This window comes from Molothrus aeneus, chromosome 7 (assembly GCF_037042795.1).
Source record: "Molothrus aeneus isolate 106 chromosome 7, BPBGC_Maene_1.0, whole genome shotgun sequence".
NCBI classification, from domain to species: Eukaryota; Metazoa; Chordata; class Aves; order Passeriformes; family Icteridae; genus Molothrus; species Molothrus aeneus.
This window is the reverse complement of record NC_089652.1, coordinates 22,620,565-22,636,210: the sequence shown is the minus strand read 5'-3', so window position 1 is coordinate 22,636,210 and position 15,646 is coordinate 22,620,565. Positions and strand designations below refer to the sequence as shown.

The 15,646-nt window shown below is 37.6% G+C and overlaps 1 protein-coding gene across 1 annotated transcript in view; it reads right to left on the bottom strand.

Moving 5' to 3' along the window:
• PLA2R1 (phospholipase A2 receptor 1) overlaps window positions 1–15,646 on the bottom strand; it is a 37,180-nt gene continuing 21,534 nt past the window's right edge. The window contains exons 18-30 of the mRNA XM_066553227.1: window positions 13,702–13,766; window positions 13,254–13,357; window positions 11,821–11,963; window positions 10,882–10,999; window positions 9,973–10,103; window positions 9,268–9,403; window positions 6,606–6,844; window positions 5,905–6,073; window positions 4,873–5,013; window positions 4,332–4,448; window positions 3,713–3,889; window positions 3,013–3,042; window positions 1–2,802 (exon numbers count right to left, since the gene is read on the bottom strand). Of these exons, the coding sequence (XP_066409324.1) occupies window positions 2,585–2,802; window positions 3,013–3,042; window positions 3,713–3,889; window positions 4,332–4,448; window positions 4,873–5,013; window positions 5,905–6,073; window positions 6,606–6,844; window positions 9,268–9,403; window positions 9,973–10,103; window positions 10,882–10,999; window positions 11,821–11,963; window positions 13,254–13,357; window positions 13,702–13,766 (1,788 nt within the window). The 3' untranslated portion in view covers window positions 1–2,584. The remainder of the gene's footprint in view (window positions 2,803–3,012; window positions 3,043–3,712; window positions 3,890–4,331; window positions 4,449–4,872; window positions 5,014–5,904; window positions 6,074–6,605; window positions 6,845–9,267; window positions 9,404–9,972; window positions 10,104–10,881; window positions 11,000–11,820; window positions 11,964–13,253; window positions 13,358–13,701; window positions 13,767–15,646) is intronic.

Below are 15,646 nucleotides of genomic sequence, written 5' to 3'. Positions count from 1 at the left end.
GACAACTGTCAGTCACGCTTTAATTTTCCAGTTGAAATAATACAGTGAATTGCACTGCCAATGTCATCACAGTCACCATACACTCTGATCAGTATAAGAGACCTCTGATTAAGGGAAAACAATTGAAAGCCATTGATAACAAAGTCCAGTAGAAAGACTAGAAAGAAATCATTGATTACATTCTTGAGTGAATAATATCTGCAGTTATAAAAAAGTTAAATGATGAAAGATTTAAAAATAAATATCCAAGGGTCTGTTCCTTCAAAACCATTTCAAAGTAGGAAGAAAACACTGTTTCAACTTTTTTTCTTTAATACAAGTTCATCTACATCAACATTAATCAACAATCACTATTTTGAGGTTAGGTTTATTGATTATGCCATTACCCTTCAGATATATTTTAAGGAATAAAACAGACCTCAAGAAAAATTGATAAAACATCTATGTCAAGTTTTGTGAAAAAATACAGCTTAATTAACCACATCAAAATCTGATCAGAGTCTGTATAACTATCAACAGCACTGCAGCCCAATAAACACATGTCCCCAGAGATGGCACAGCTTAGTCCTGCAAACAAAAACCACCTTGCAAGCCACTCTGCTTGCTGTACTGTAAGAAGGCAGATTTACACACTTCTCAGTGAATGTGATGAAGAGGGTTTACTGCTTTGAGTTCCTCTAGCTGTAGTTTGAATAGGTGAAATAGTCATCGGGAAAGAAGAGTTCATAAGCTTTTTTTCCTTTTCTTTTGGTGGTAAAAAGCTATCAAAGGTAATACATATAAACAACAGATTATCTGGCAATTGTACTTAAAAGTTGCAGTCCATAAACTCTAATAATGGACTGCAAATAAAAACAGTCCAATAGATAAATCTAGAGGACTAAACCAAAACTTAAAAAATATTACCCAAGACTAATGTATGGGGTCAAACTGCTAGATAGAATGTACACAGAAAAGCTATTTATATTTTATATGATAGAAAAATTTGAGATAAGAACTTGTGATAGCTACAACCTTAGAAGTCATCAAAAAGAGTAAACCAATTCTGTAAACCAGCACAGAAATATTTTATGTATGAAATAATTTTTAAAAATAGCCCTACACATAATTATGGCATGAACAGGCAATTTTTGGCCATGTGAAATCTAGCTAAAAGGCAGTCATACATTCCTGTGCATGTGCACAAATATTGTGTAAAAACATTTCATTTGGCCTTAGCTGCTTGCTTCAGTCTGAGGAACATAGCTCCATCTCAGGGCTCTTGCAAAACTTTTAGAATGAGTCACCTTAAAACAAGGAAACTGAGAAATAGAACAACAAATGCAGCCCTTTGGAGCAGCTTTTAGAGATGGAGGAAATGACATTAAATCCATTGTGAAGTAACCATCACTAAGCATTTGTTTTTCCACCCTGCAATAAAAATAAAAAATAAAAAAGCTCCCAGGTGTTTTCAGAGTGTGTATGGAGGACTGGTTGGATTGGTGGAAATCCCAAGGAGAGTAAACACTTCTGTCCTGGGCTGCTGGAACTGAGATAGAAAAGAGACCTAAGCTGGCTCCTTCACATCAACAGAGCAAGGGGTCAGCAAAATTCATCTTCTTCCTTAGCACCTTGGTATGAACACTGAAAGGGAAAGTGTCTGCTACACAGGCATAGAGGATTAGCACCCTTGGGGAACAGCAGTGTGGCTCCCCCACATGTCAGCCCTAGATTTGGAGAGCAGGGTCTCAGCAAAGTGTCCATGAATAGTGCTCACAGGAACACTGCAGGTGAACAGTAAGGTCATTTGCTCCATACCTTCAGAAAGATTTATAACAGGGGTTTTTCTTCAAACAGATATTGCCCAAAAATGTTTTTAATGAAGGCTGATGGGAGTCCATGTCTGAAATAATCTAGGTGAGAGATGACACAGCTAAATCTTGAATAGGAAGCTGGATGCATCTCTAATGAGTACAATAAGTTCAGAATGATGAAGCCATTATATCTCTAGACTAATTTATTTTATAACATGGACTAGACATCAAACTTCCAAAACTGTGGCAGTCCCAAGTCAAGAGTGACTTCATCTCCCTGCAAGCTTGGAAATCAATGTGGCAAGAATCTATTGTCTGAAAAATAACTGTTCATTTTGCAGAAAAAAAGTCTTCCCCATAATTCTTGGAATGTATTTCAGAGTTCCTAAATTCAAGGCCAAATTTTAACGCCAGCTCATAAGCAGGTACTGCAAAGTATAAAAACAAAACACAAAGGCCCAAATATTCCCAAAGGAAAAGGTTGCATGAAAATGTCCACTGCTCTGGGACCTTAAGCATGTCTGCTCCAAGTGAGTGGTTGGAACTTTATGGTCTGTGAGTATTTTCAATTCCTGTCTTGTCTCAGAGAAGAACATTTCTCCATGGCTCTGCCTTGCATCCTCACCTCATCCTGCCACAAAGCAAAAGCTCTCCAGGGTAGGGAGCTCCTCCAGCATTGATATTGATGGCCATGAGGGTTCCTCAGGATATGGGCTCTCCAAGAATAAGAAATCCACTGTAGGTTGTGAAGTTTCACATGGAAGACAATACCACTTGCTACTTCTGATCAATTAATTGCTTTCACTTCTCTCAAAGTCAGAAATGAGGATGCTTTCTTCCAAAGCAGGACTATCAGCATTAATCTGTGGCAAATAGGCGTTTCTGACCCACAGTATCCTGCGGAAGAGTTGGTTGTTCTCTTTGTGCAGGCACCACAGGAAAAGGGAAATGGCAGCCAACATCACCAATGTCACAAGAACAGCCAGAGCCACAAGCCCACTGTGTGATGCTGAAAGGGAAGAACAGAAATTGCTATTAAGCAAATATAGTTAGAATTATAAGTAATTTGAAATATAAACATATAGCTCTTTTAAGGAAAACATTACTACTCCTTCTATGTTACATATTTCAAATTACAGGTTTAACAGAGAAAAATATTGTCTCACAAAATATCAGCTCAAAATGTATATTATTCCTTATTCAAAAGTACAGAGTTTACCTTTTCCAGAGGATTCTGTTGTATCAATATCTGAAATAAAATCCAGAACAGTCACAAAATGACCCACAAAGGCTATTATGCATATTCACTTTAAATAACATACTAGATTTTGTTTAACTTGGCGAATTGGAATAACATTGACATGAGCCAAATTAAACAAAGAACAGCCTATTTTTGTTGGTTTTAGGTAGATTGTCTTCTCAGTATCCATTTTAAAATCCCTTTAATTTGGTGGAATATATTAATTGGCATTAGTGCAAGGATGAGCAGCAGTATTTACCCACTTTTTAAAGCACAGATTCACGAACAGAACGATGCAGAGGCAGATCAGCCTGGTTAGAGGGTCCTGCAGTGACTGAGGGATTTGGTGGGGGCTCTGAAACACTTGAGCTCTCTCACAGACCCACATTCCTGCTGCTGTGGTGCCTGCACAGATCTCCCAGGCTGGACCTGCCCTCCCCACGGGGGCTGTGGAGGTCACCCTGATGTCACAGGAAGGCTCCTGAAGCTGGCAGGGGCTGCCTGGGCTCCCCAAACAGAGGTCACCCCAGCTTCCTGGGGATTTCAGAGGTATTTTTTTCCCCAATGCCAAGGGATAGAATTAATGAAATGAAAATTGACACCAAGTAAGCAAGCAACAAGGAACAAGTAAAACAGTGGTTATAAGGACAGAATTGCCTTCTTTTATGGAAGCACATACCTGCATCCATTTTACATACAAAACCCTTTTTTTCTCTGCATGGAGATAATTGCCAGACTCCATCTGTGGTCCTCAAGCTGATGCAGAAATTCCCTTTGAGATTATCAAATTCAGGCTCTCTGATGCCCCAGTTAGAATAATTTAAAGGAGAACCATCAAACCAGGAGATTGTCTCATCTATGGGCAGAAGTAAAAAATTATTACAAAATAGAATAGTATTTTGATAAATATTTCTGTTTCAGTCAGATTTACCCTCACATGAAAAAAATACAGTATTACAGAATACCAGGATTTTGTCTGTTTGGACATTGTATTACTTTCTTCTCTTGAAGGATTTAAAAAACATCCTATGTAGCTAACACAGAAGACAGTCTGCAGTGTATCTTTAAGAAGTAATAAAGGCATTTACATGCATGTGTGCATACTGAGTACTCAGAATACTGGTAACCATTGCAGAAAGCCTCACTGTTTTTACTACATCATAGACAGGCACAAATCAGTGAAAAAAATCTCAAAAGACCAAAGTGTTTTGAAAAATGGTTATTGAAAATGATTTCTGGAAAATAACCAAAACCCAAACCAGGTTCTTAAATGCAGTTCTATTCTTCCCCAAACTTACTGTCTGTAACAAGCAGAATGTTCAACCAAACCATTTGTACAGAGTAGCCAAAACTGTGTAATTCTTCCAAAATGAAGGCATTTTCATCTTCATCTTGAATAGTCAGAAGATCTGATCCTTCAAATTAAACACAGAACAAATTTTCAAGCAATCCTTGCCATTAAAACATTGTACTTCAAAAAGTTAACATTATGAGTCTTAATTGAAGAGCTTGAAAAGTCCGGTTATACATTATAAGTTCTTAAATTTGTAATAATTTTGAAAATGCTCAAGCAGATACAAAACTGCTCTCACATGACTTTAAAACAAATTTGAAGGGAAAAATGTTCATATTATGTTTTATTGTAGAAACCAGTATTTTCACACAGAAAGGAACATTTTTTTGATGCATGCTGCCTCCAATTTCATAGTTGGCTTATGAGCTCCACTAACATTATCTTGAATCAGAGAAAACATATGCCATGATTTCAGTCATTTCAGAAAATAAATATTGATTTAAGATATCACAATGACATTTGGTAGTTACAAAATAATCACTTACCTTGATTTTTGCAGACCTCATATGCTGTATCAAAACTCATGCCCTGAAGAACTGTGGAAAAGCTGTAGCAACTGTTTTTGAATTTGATCCAGGGTACAGTTTTTTCTGAACATAAGCCTTTATAGGCATTGAGTTTCTTTTCTGTGATAGAAGTAACAGCACAGCTTTATTGGCACAACAAAATACACATTAATATAACATTCCACACACTGTTTTGGAGTAATGCTAATAGCATGTTATTGTGTTATGCCTCTATTTTTTCAAAGTGAAAATCTAGCAGTTGCATACATTTGTATTAAATGAGTACAGCTGGTTTTACTTCTGATCAAAAACCTTGCTGGATCACAACAGCAGGATCAGGACAATCTAACTATAGTGATGTGCATGAGCTAACCAGGGGCCCAGATGACCAACACCACTGAATAGGAATGATTTGAAGAATTGGATGCTGCCACAAGACCCTGGAGTCTGGCACTGAATGGAGTTCCATGCCTGAATTCTGGATTTTACTAAACCCCAGATGACTGACAGAGCATTACAGGAAATTCAACTTTTAAGATACAGAAAAATATTCTCACCTTTACTAAAAAAAAATTTGCACAGTCTTTGATGTGTCCATCAGAGAAGATACGATAAGTATTTCATTTTGCTCTAAATGCTTCCCTCTCCCATCCCACAGTTAATTCCAGCAAACTGGATTTATTGCCATTCAAGCTAGGTCATCAATCCTCATTTTTCACATATAATATGATGTTCACTGAAGAGACAGAGTAGGTAATTTTCCTGTTTCTTTTCTATTATGAAAGTTCTCTTTCCATTCTCCTACAGATCAGACCTGATGGCCAATATTTTATTGGAAAAAAATGGCTTCACAAATAGGAAATACAGAGAAATACACTTCAGTTTTAAGTAATAGCCAGCCTTGCTTAACATTGCTCAACCTCTAACCAATTAACCTCCTTTCACATATTTCCACTGTCAGTACACACACTTGCAGATGCAAAGGTTGAATATAAACCTTGAAAGACTTACTGGGTGGCACATGGCAAACTGCTCCTTGCAGAAGTTGTTCACAATTTGCACTTTTCCAGTGTCCTGAAGTATCAATGTAAACACAGCCGCCCAAGGCCTGGGACTCATCGTCCTCCCAGAAGGAAAACAAAGACCTGGTCCCATCTGACCATTCAAAATTAAGCCCATTCTGTCAAAACAAATTTCAGGTTATTTTTTGGATATAATTCAGCACCACACAAGTTAATCTTCTTTTGGTGGCATCCTCACCAGAATTACAGAATGTCTTGATTTTCCAAAAGCCCAGCAAGGATCAACAAAAGGCAGAGCCAAGGATCCTCCCGACTCCTTTTGGAAGACTACAAACTACATCTAATTTTCTGTTTTCAGCTAGCAGTTATTTGGGCCATTGGGCTACTATGAATGAAACAATGAAATTTCAATGTCAATGTTTCAAGAGATTTTTTTCCCCTGTGTTTTTAAGTTATCTGTGGCATTTAGTTTTCAGTAGTTGTTGTACCAAACTGGCTGTCACTGGACTTACACATTATGTTAAAAGAAAAAAAAAAAAAAAAGAAGAAAGTTTAAGGCTCAAATTTTCCAATGTTTCACCTCTAGATGCAAACTTTCTGTGACTTCAAATCAATGACACAGCTCACTAGTTTGTTACTGGAAAATCTCCTTTGCAGCATCCCACTGACAGTCGGGAGTCTCCTACGTACGTCGGAAGTGAAGAGGCCGATCCAGTGGCTGTATCCCAGGCGGTTGATGATGACGGTGAGGAAGGCCTGGTGGTACTGGTCTGTAATGCTCACCAGCTCTGCACTGTTTGCCTTGCAGGCTTGCAATGCTGAAGACCATGTAAAATTCCCACTTATTAGTTTATACATTCTGTTTCCATATTCTAAAGTATCGGGCACAGGATACATATCGGATGCATTGATAAGATGTCTGGACATGTCTGTTACAAACAGGAAAGAAAAAGAACTTATTTTTAAAACAGACAACTTTATCATAGCTGAGCAGCTTCTAAAATAATCAGAACTATTGTTACAAATAAATTAAAAAATTGAAAGCTCCTTGGTTTTGGAAGGCACTGTGAAATTTAAAAAAGAAAGCTCAGTTCAAATCCACTGCTGCTTTCTTTCATTTTAGTCTCCTTCAGAAAATAATTCAAAAAAAGGGGAGATGGAATGCAGGCAGGATGGCAGAAGCAAAGCACCAACTCATCTTTCCAGGAACTGATACATCTGTTTGGACACTTGAGCAAATTTAGCAGTTCACTACTGCCAGCAAGAGGCTGTCTCACTACTCCCTTCCCTGCTTCTCTGCTCTTCTTGCTGCAAATTCCTTGGTCTGGTGTTCGCCTGACCCTGCACAAACCTGACACAGCCTGTAAAAAGCTGCAGAAAATGACAGTAATTAGAGGAAAATTAAAAAAAAAAGCAGGAAACAAGAAAAATACACGGAAATTTTCTGCTGACTTAGCAAACTGAACTGCCTGATAGTTTGGGAAAGTGCCATGGATGTCCCACTGGGGAGGCAGGATGGTCCATTTAGCCCAGGAGCACTCTGCTGTGCACGGGGCAGTGCTGAACTGCATTACAGCCAGGCCCATGGGCCACTATCAGATCCACTGCCCTGCTGAGAAAATCTTCAATTGTAACAAAAAGCATTTGAACCTTGTGAATTCCTTTAGCTTTAACCAACAGTGCTTAGTGGGCAAGTGGTCATCTGATATATGAAAGTATATCTTGACCAGCCCACATCACGGGGATTCATTCCAAGAAAATAAACTTTTTTGGAGGGCTATGACCAAAAATAGATAATTAGAGGAATGGGATGTTCCCCAAATGGCCACCAGAGACCCTCAAAAGACCCCTACTCTAAAGTAATGTAATATAAGCTCCAAGAAGTGATTTAAATATGCAAAAGAATTCACAGAACATTTAGCATATATGTATGAGTTTGGGGAAATGTAATGAATATGTATAAGTTTCACAGATTTCAACTAGTCTGTTGGCTGGCTGCAGGGCATGGAATAGGAGCAGATCTTCCCTGCACGCCTGGCACCGAAATAAAATAATCCAGCTTTCTAACACTGAAATTACAGTGTTGGAGAGTTTTATTCCTGACTTTCAGTGACACAGCTGAGAAAGGTGGGTAGGATCCTGAGCACCCACTGCAGCCCAAACCCTTGCCAGAATCCCGGCCACCATAAGGGAACTGTTTTCCTTCCTGCCTTTCCACGCCTCCCCTCTCTGTCTCAAGCAGCAGCAAGGGGTTAAAATACAAACGATTGGGATGTAACTGAAACAAACCAGCAGGAAAGCACGTTTATTTATCTTTTCTGCACTGTGTGCAGGATCACTCCAGTCCTTCTCACAACTGCAGTTCCCAATAAATGTAAAATCCAGCTATGAGTGACACGTAAGCAGTGCCCTAAGCTGGTACTTGTTCTGCTTCCCAGCTGGCTGTGCCTCCCCTCCCAGGCAACAGTAGCAGAGTGTTGTCTCTGCACTTTAGGGTTAAATGTAAGGGTGATAATAGAATATAGAGCTGAGTCATACAAAACTACCCTGCAGCAGAGGCAGCTGCCAAGGAGACTCCCCGCAGGCTCGGATGTCAGCCCTCCCTTCACCCCAGGGTCACCAGTGTGCTGCTGCCCTGTTTGGGTGCTGTGGCAGTGTCCTGCTGGCAGAGGGGCTGCCCCGGGACCTGGGATGGGGCTCCAGAGCTGCCCACGGCCCCCAGCCCAGAGGCAGCCCTGGAACATGGCTTGGGGAAACACAACAAACCCTGTTCCTCCCAAACATGAACCCTGTTCCTCCCCAGCATGAACCCTGTTCCTCCCAAACACTTCATGCTTCTGGCAAAGGAACTTTACGGTACCAGAATTAGAGAAGTGTGTACTAGAAAACAGAAGCCAAGCTCTATTCAATAAGCCAGTCAGATCCTCACTGTTCACAAAAATGTATTTGCTACAGTCTCTTCTGATCTAACGTTGCAAGTTACAACCCCCCACCCTAAATCTTATTTTCATCAAAATCATCCTCAGTTTAGCATTTTGTGGTTACTCTGCAGCCATGAGAGAAAATACAAAATTTCATCTCTATTTCTAATTCAAAGATACACTACAGAATGCTCAAAGTTAGGAGGAAAAGTTAATAACAGAATGTTTTTTAGCAATTACTTCTACATCCCAGCTACTGATTTATTAAATAGTGTAGAGCTAATCTGTCTAAACATCAAACTGTCTTAGAAATCTTTTATGTTCCTTGTTTTAGAGACACTTATAAAAAGCTGCTTCTAGATAAAAACAAAGTAAGACAAATTCCATATAGTAAGAAAAGAGAACAGAAGCAAAGCAAGACAAAATCTTACCCTGAGTCTTTTGGCAGACAAACCCATAATTTTTCTGACAGTTTTCTAAGTACCATTTTCCCGTAAAATAAAAATTAGGGCTATTTGATACCAATGTACACAGGGGAAGTTGATCTTGAATGTTAAAATGCTCTCTCTGCAATCAACACAGAACCTTACATTAATTTAAATATACACAGTGTAAAACAATACAGCATTATTAAATTAAATTTAAGAGAATAATTATCTCAAAGTCTCTATGACAAACATTTAGGTAGAACAATGAACAGTCCCATAAATACAATTTGAAACAATAAACTCATAATTAAAAAGCCACAAGCTTTCAGTGAACAATCCAAAATGCTAACAATAATTGGGACCAACATGTTGTAAAACAATGTATTAAAATAGGAAATTAATAATCTTGTTCCTAAACTTTGCTCAGACCAAGCATGTAATACTAACCACATGATTCCAAGTTTGCTGCTTAAAACCAGCTGCAAGAGAATGTGAGTAGAGCCACAAATTAAGTGAATGTCTGTCTCAATGGTGCCTTGTTTGCTACTTCTAGTTGTGCCTGTAAATCTGTACCCACAGTTCTTCGAAGTTGCAAAAATTAAGAGCAGCCTAAACTGCTGTAACAACTTTGGCCCTGACTTATGGAAGTCATGATTTTTTATGGATAAAACCAACTTCTCACTGTCACAACCCCCTGAAAATACTCACATCCACTAGTTCAACTGGTGACCAGTTAGAATACATCTGAGGATTTTGATTCAACCATTTTTCATAATCGTCACTCTGGAAACCTATCCAAACGCTTGTTTTCCACCCATAGAGATTCATTGTTATGAAAGCTTCAAAATGAAACAGAAACAAAAAAATAAAATAGACCAATAAGCTTTTAGGGATAGATCAAGTCTCTTGCAACACACTAAAGCATTGAAAAAATAATTTCCAATCAATGATGTTACACAATTACCAGAAAATAAGACTGAGTGGCATTTCAGTATCATCTTACCATAAATTCAGTTAAATTGCTTAATTTCAATTGGGTTAGGATCTAGTACATTAGCTAATAATACCAGCCCAACCACTATACAGTCCAGCTGAAGAAGCTTTTCCCAGTTTTAGTTGAAGATTTTTTAACTAAAGATAGCCAGTGAGATTCCTCCCACATCCAAATAAGTGGTTTTACAAGTGTGTGTGAAATTCACCTACAGGTTTTTGTTCATAAATATTTTCAAATTTGATGGCATTAATTTCTCTGACAGTTCCAGCCTGGTGCTATACTACAGATAAGATTTTAAGTACTACTGAAAGATAAATATTAGATAATGAGGCAGAAATTTTAAACTACAAATTTTTAAATGGGTATTCCATTTTTGGGAGTATTTTTAAAGCATGGTAAGCACAAAAGAATTTGCCATTATTCCTTAAAATGTACCTGTCATGTATCTCACTGAACCTTTAAATTTCATCAAACTGAGAAACATTAATGTGTTTAAAGCAGTGGAACCATGGGTAAGAGCTGAACGATCTTCTTTCCTAAATCTGTATCCAAGATTAAACTTTACTACAGCATCCTAATGAAAATAATGTGTTATTTATTTAACAATATTTCCAGCACTCTACCTTGCTCCAGTTCATCTTCCAGGATAGCAAGTGACCCATCATAGTTACTGCAGAATTCCTGTGCAGAGTACCAGTTTCTCAGATGTTCCAGATCCTTTGGAATTTGTATTAAAAAGCACTGTTTCAAAAAACAAAACCAAACAAACAAACTTGCTTTGTTTGCTTTCCTCCAGCCATTTATCAATCACTAAGAGTGGTCACTAAAACATTTCACATGCTGTTACTGAATGTTAAATATTTCACTGCTTTCTGTCCTGCCATGGACATCTCCAGCACGCTCAGTGTTAGTTTCCAGCTGTGATGTGGATTGCATTCAAATCAGTTGTTTCAAGGCAAACAATCGAGGTTAAATTTATCCTTGCAGTCACTGCAGTGAGCACTGGGATAAATTCAGCCACCTCAATGCATGTTGCTCATAAGGAACTTAGGCATTTAAGAGAAGCCAGATGAAATAGTCACCTTTTGACCCACAATTGTGAATTCACTTTGGTTTATAATTACCTTTAATGAAGGCCATTTGAAACAGCATGTTTCAGAGGACAGCAGCAATTAGGGATCCATTTAGCACATCAAGGGGTTAGAGACCTCTTTTGAGATCATAAAAGACACTTGAAATTGTCATATATGGAAAAGAGAGGATGGAGCAGGCTTTTTATGGCAAAGGCACAAATACAATTGCATAGCTTTTGCATACATGAGTATTTACTCCCTGAAACTAAAGTAAAATTTTTAACACCTTGTTAAGACAACTTCTTAAAGTTGGGGGCAGCTATTTAACTGCAATAAATCTTGGGTCACCATGTCAGTGGTTATAAACCTAAAAGCTCTCCTTTCAAAAAGCAATAAAATCTTCAAATATTAAGTAATCCTTAAGTATGATTTCTGTCCTACATATGGAATGCATTTTGAGCAAAAAAACAGCATAAAAAAAGGTTTTACTTTGAATCCAAAGTGCAACCAGCCTTTGGGACATGCTCCTTGTTGGTTTGGGTCTTTTGGAATCTCCTTCTCTATCTTCTTTGGAATGTTACGTTTACAAATGCAGGGAAGAGAAACAGTACAGTTTTCATCACCCCAGAGTCCTGAACAAAAAGAAAAAACACAGTTCAATGTTGGTTTGAGAATTGGAAAGGGTTTTTTTTAGATAGCTTGGATATTGTTTATTATCTGAGTAAAAAGACATTCTACATCAAATACATTTGGACATACTGCATTACAGTGGATTTGATGGTTCATGGGCACATCCTTTTATTTCCAGTTTAATTTTATCAAGTAAAACCAATTCCTCTACACTAAGTCATATAACATGTGACTATAAAACTATTTATTAAAAAAAAAAAAAAAAGAGAGATGCCTTCCAGATAAGATAGTTTGAGTTCCTCACATTGAAAATTTCTGGCAAGATCCAGGTGATGATATGAAATGCTGACCTGCTTAGGAGGAAAACACACTTTTCAGAAACTCAACAAATTTATGGCCAGCCCCCACCTTTGGCCAGCTGAGGGGGGGAGGGTGGGCATCTCTTCCTTTTATCTGATACTAAATATGGCAATGGCAAACTCAAGCCTTCATAAGTCATGAATCAAAACCCCAAGATTACGTGTGGAAAAAAAGAAGGTTTTATGTTTTTTCAGTTTTGACTTTCGAGCCTGGGATTACAAGACTGCAGCTGCAATAATCTTTTTCAGCACTTCTCACAAATGCAAAGCTGGCTATTTTTATTTTTCTTGGAACCTGACCTGTTTACTTTATCATATGACTTGCAGATCATCAGAAAACAGACACTGGAAAATGATAGAAGTCACTAAGTCAGCAGTACTGTGACTTTTTTTTAATACCCCAGTAAAATATAAAGCTTTGTCATGATTGAAAGGCTAGCACCAAAATTATGGCACCCAAAAATCCCTCAGCAGATTGGCTATGGGATCAAAAATAATGTAGAAATCTGAGTACTTAAAGTCATGTGCTGATAGAAAAACGGTTTATAGATGTAGGAAAAATTGTTGCTAAGTGCATGTGGGTCATTTGGTTCTGAAAACTGTGAACACAAGCAATGCATTAACATTACTGCTGTTCCACATAAAAGCCCAATTAAAACTGAGGTATCAATATCACTGGAATCTTTGTTTTTTGACATTAGAGAGCTGTAACTATTAATATACTTTTAACACCTAAAACCTAGTCTCTGAGCATGTTAATGATATTTCATTATTATTTTCTTAATCACAGAAGGAGTCATGCAAATTATAACTATGGAACAGGACTTCAATATGGATTGCATTTCTCAAAAGCAAAGAAAAAAAACAGAAACCCTTTGGCCAACAATAGAATAAAGTTACAATTACTGCAGCAAAAGGAAATAGAAAAGAAACCTGTTTGTGATGAAATGAAGCCACATCTTTTCCCTGGTTTCTGCAGATCTCTTTCCCTCCCTTCATCCCAGTTCTGATACGTTACTGGTGATTCATCTCTCCAGCTGCACAGAAATATTAAGAATGAAGTTTCACTTTTCCCCCTTTGTCCTATCCTTACCTAAATTCACACCCTTCATCAAAGGGTTCAAAAGGTGATGCAAGGGAGAAGAAAATAAACAAACAACCACTGTGACCAAGGTCTATATAAATGTCTTTCACAACCTTGTCAGAAGGAATTCTGCAATGGGGAGATAAATTAAGAGCAATATTATTCTGAATGATATTTACATAGGAATTTAAATTGTCTCTTGAATATCCCTCAGTCACCAAACTGCTCTGGCCCATCATAGTGGGACAGGGCATGCCAAGCACAGCTCACAGCACTGTGGCACAAATGAGTTCTTACCGAAACTCCTCGCTGAGGTTTTCTGCGTGCAATCCAATCCACCAGTGAACATCAGTAGTTGAGAGCTACAAAAGAAATGGTTTGCCATGTGTTTAGATGTTGTTGCCCTCCTACCAATGGATTACCAAACTCCTAAAGTCAGACTGTGTATTCAAGTAGCATCTCTATTGGGTTCCAATGGGAAGAACAGGTGCTAAACCCTGCCCATGTTAATTCATATAACTTCAGTGGGATTATTCACTTGAGTAGAGCATGATTTAGCTCCCAAATTTCCACAGGATTGCTGATGTGTCTTCTATAACCCAGGAATTTACAGCCTATCTGGTTTGAAAAGACTGTCATGTTATGTTAGACCATAATTTGTCTTCCCCCAATTCCTAAAATGAAACAATAGCAAATATTTCCTTTAAGCAGTAATATAGTGCTGATCCTCGATGTTTCCAAAATGCGTTCTGAACATCTACTAACTTTGCATGGTTCATACTAGAGTACTCTAGAGATGCTTTCCCGATTGATTGCTGCTCTCATGAAAGGATCTAGACCTTTGCTTCTAAAAGGCCAAGTGTTACTGAAAAAGCATGGAAATAATGTAATTCCAACAGCCATGTGTTATTGCTTTGTTGAATTGATTCTAGTTTCAGCTATGAATCAGTTTCACTTCAGGGTTAGCCACTCAATCACAGTTTGGGAGCTTTTGGAAGAAGAAAAACCAAAAAATTCTGAATGTACAGGACACTAGAGAAGCCACCCTGTATCAGTAAAACGTTTATTTTTTGTCAGAAAGAACTGATGTCCAGCCTGTGTTGTGCCTCCACACTGTCCTTCAAGTTACAGTTAGGATTTCTCCAGCTCACATCTTATTTAGTAAATGAAGGAAACATATTTCTGACAAAAGACTCTGGAATGCTCTCTGATTTGGTATTGCCTGGCCCCTGAGTTTAAATTTTCTAATCACAGCACTCAGTCTACATATTACAGTTTTTAAAGAAATAGTGAAAAATGTGATTTCAAATTCCACGCTAAGAAATTTTGACCAAGTTTTCAAATGATACATGCAAAGTTTATTTAGACTGCTGAGTATTATTTTAATGATTGCCATTACTCCTACTTCCACAGCAAAATAATTACAATCACTCAGGGACAAACGTGGCTATGCTGAGAAAGCTCAGCCAAACCCAGCAGGCTTTAAAATACCTGTGTATGTTGTATTCTGAGACAAAACTTCTAGGAAGTTAAGCAGATTTCCAGTATAAAGAGACTAAAATTTGCTTTTTCACTGCAGAATGTTCATAAACTTTTGAAATATCCACTAACTTTAATGATCAATCCACTTTTGAAAGACCTCATGTACATAAACATTACTCTAAAGCAGCATTCTGATTATCCATTTTAAGTGATCTTAAGTTGGAGAAATATATATTTTTAAAAATTTATGTAATTTTTTAAAAGTCATAAATATTCAGAGTTAGGTGACGTAGTAATTACATCTCATCACAGTCTCTGGTAGATGTGGAAGAAGACAAGACAGTATAGCCATTTATGTTGCTTTTCATGAAAACCTTTTTCTGCCATGATCTATTAGTTTAAATCTATTTCATCATGCTTTAATATAAAATTACTTAAATAGAAGATAAAAATTATACATAATTCCTTGGAAAGTGAGAGACCCTATATTACTACAACACAATTCTATTTATGCTTTCTGTTACAAGTTAAAGGCAGAGAAGGCCTGTACACAATAAGTGTGGGTCAAGAGCTTTTCTACCCAGAACCAGATGTTCTTTTAAAGATTACACTACAATATCCCTTTACATTACAGCTGTAGAATTTTGTCCTCAGTAAGGCAGACAGAATATTTTCATTAATTTTTAAAATTGTCATTATTTTGGTTTTACTGAGAACACCTAAAAGGAAACAGACTCAGTTTCTTGGGAATTAATCTGCT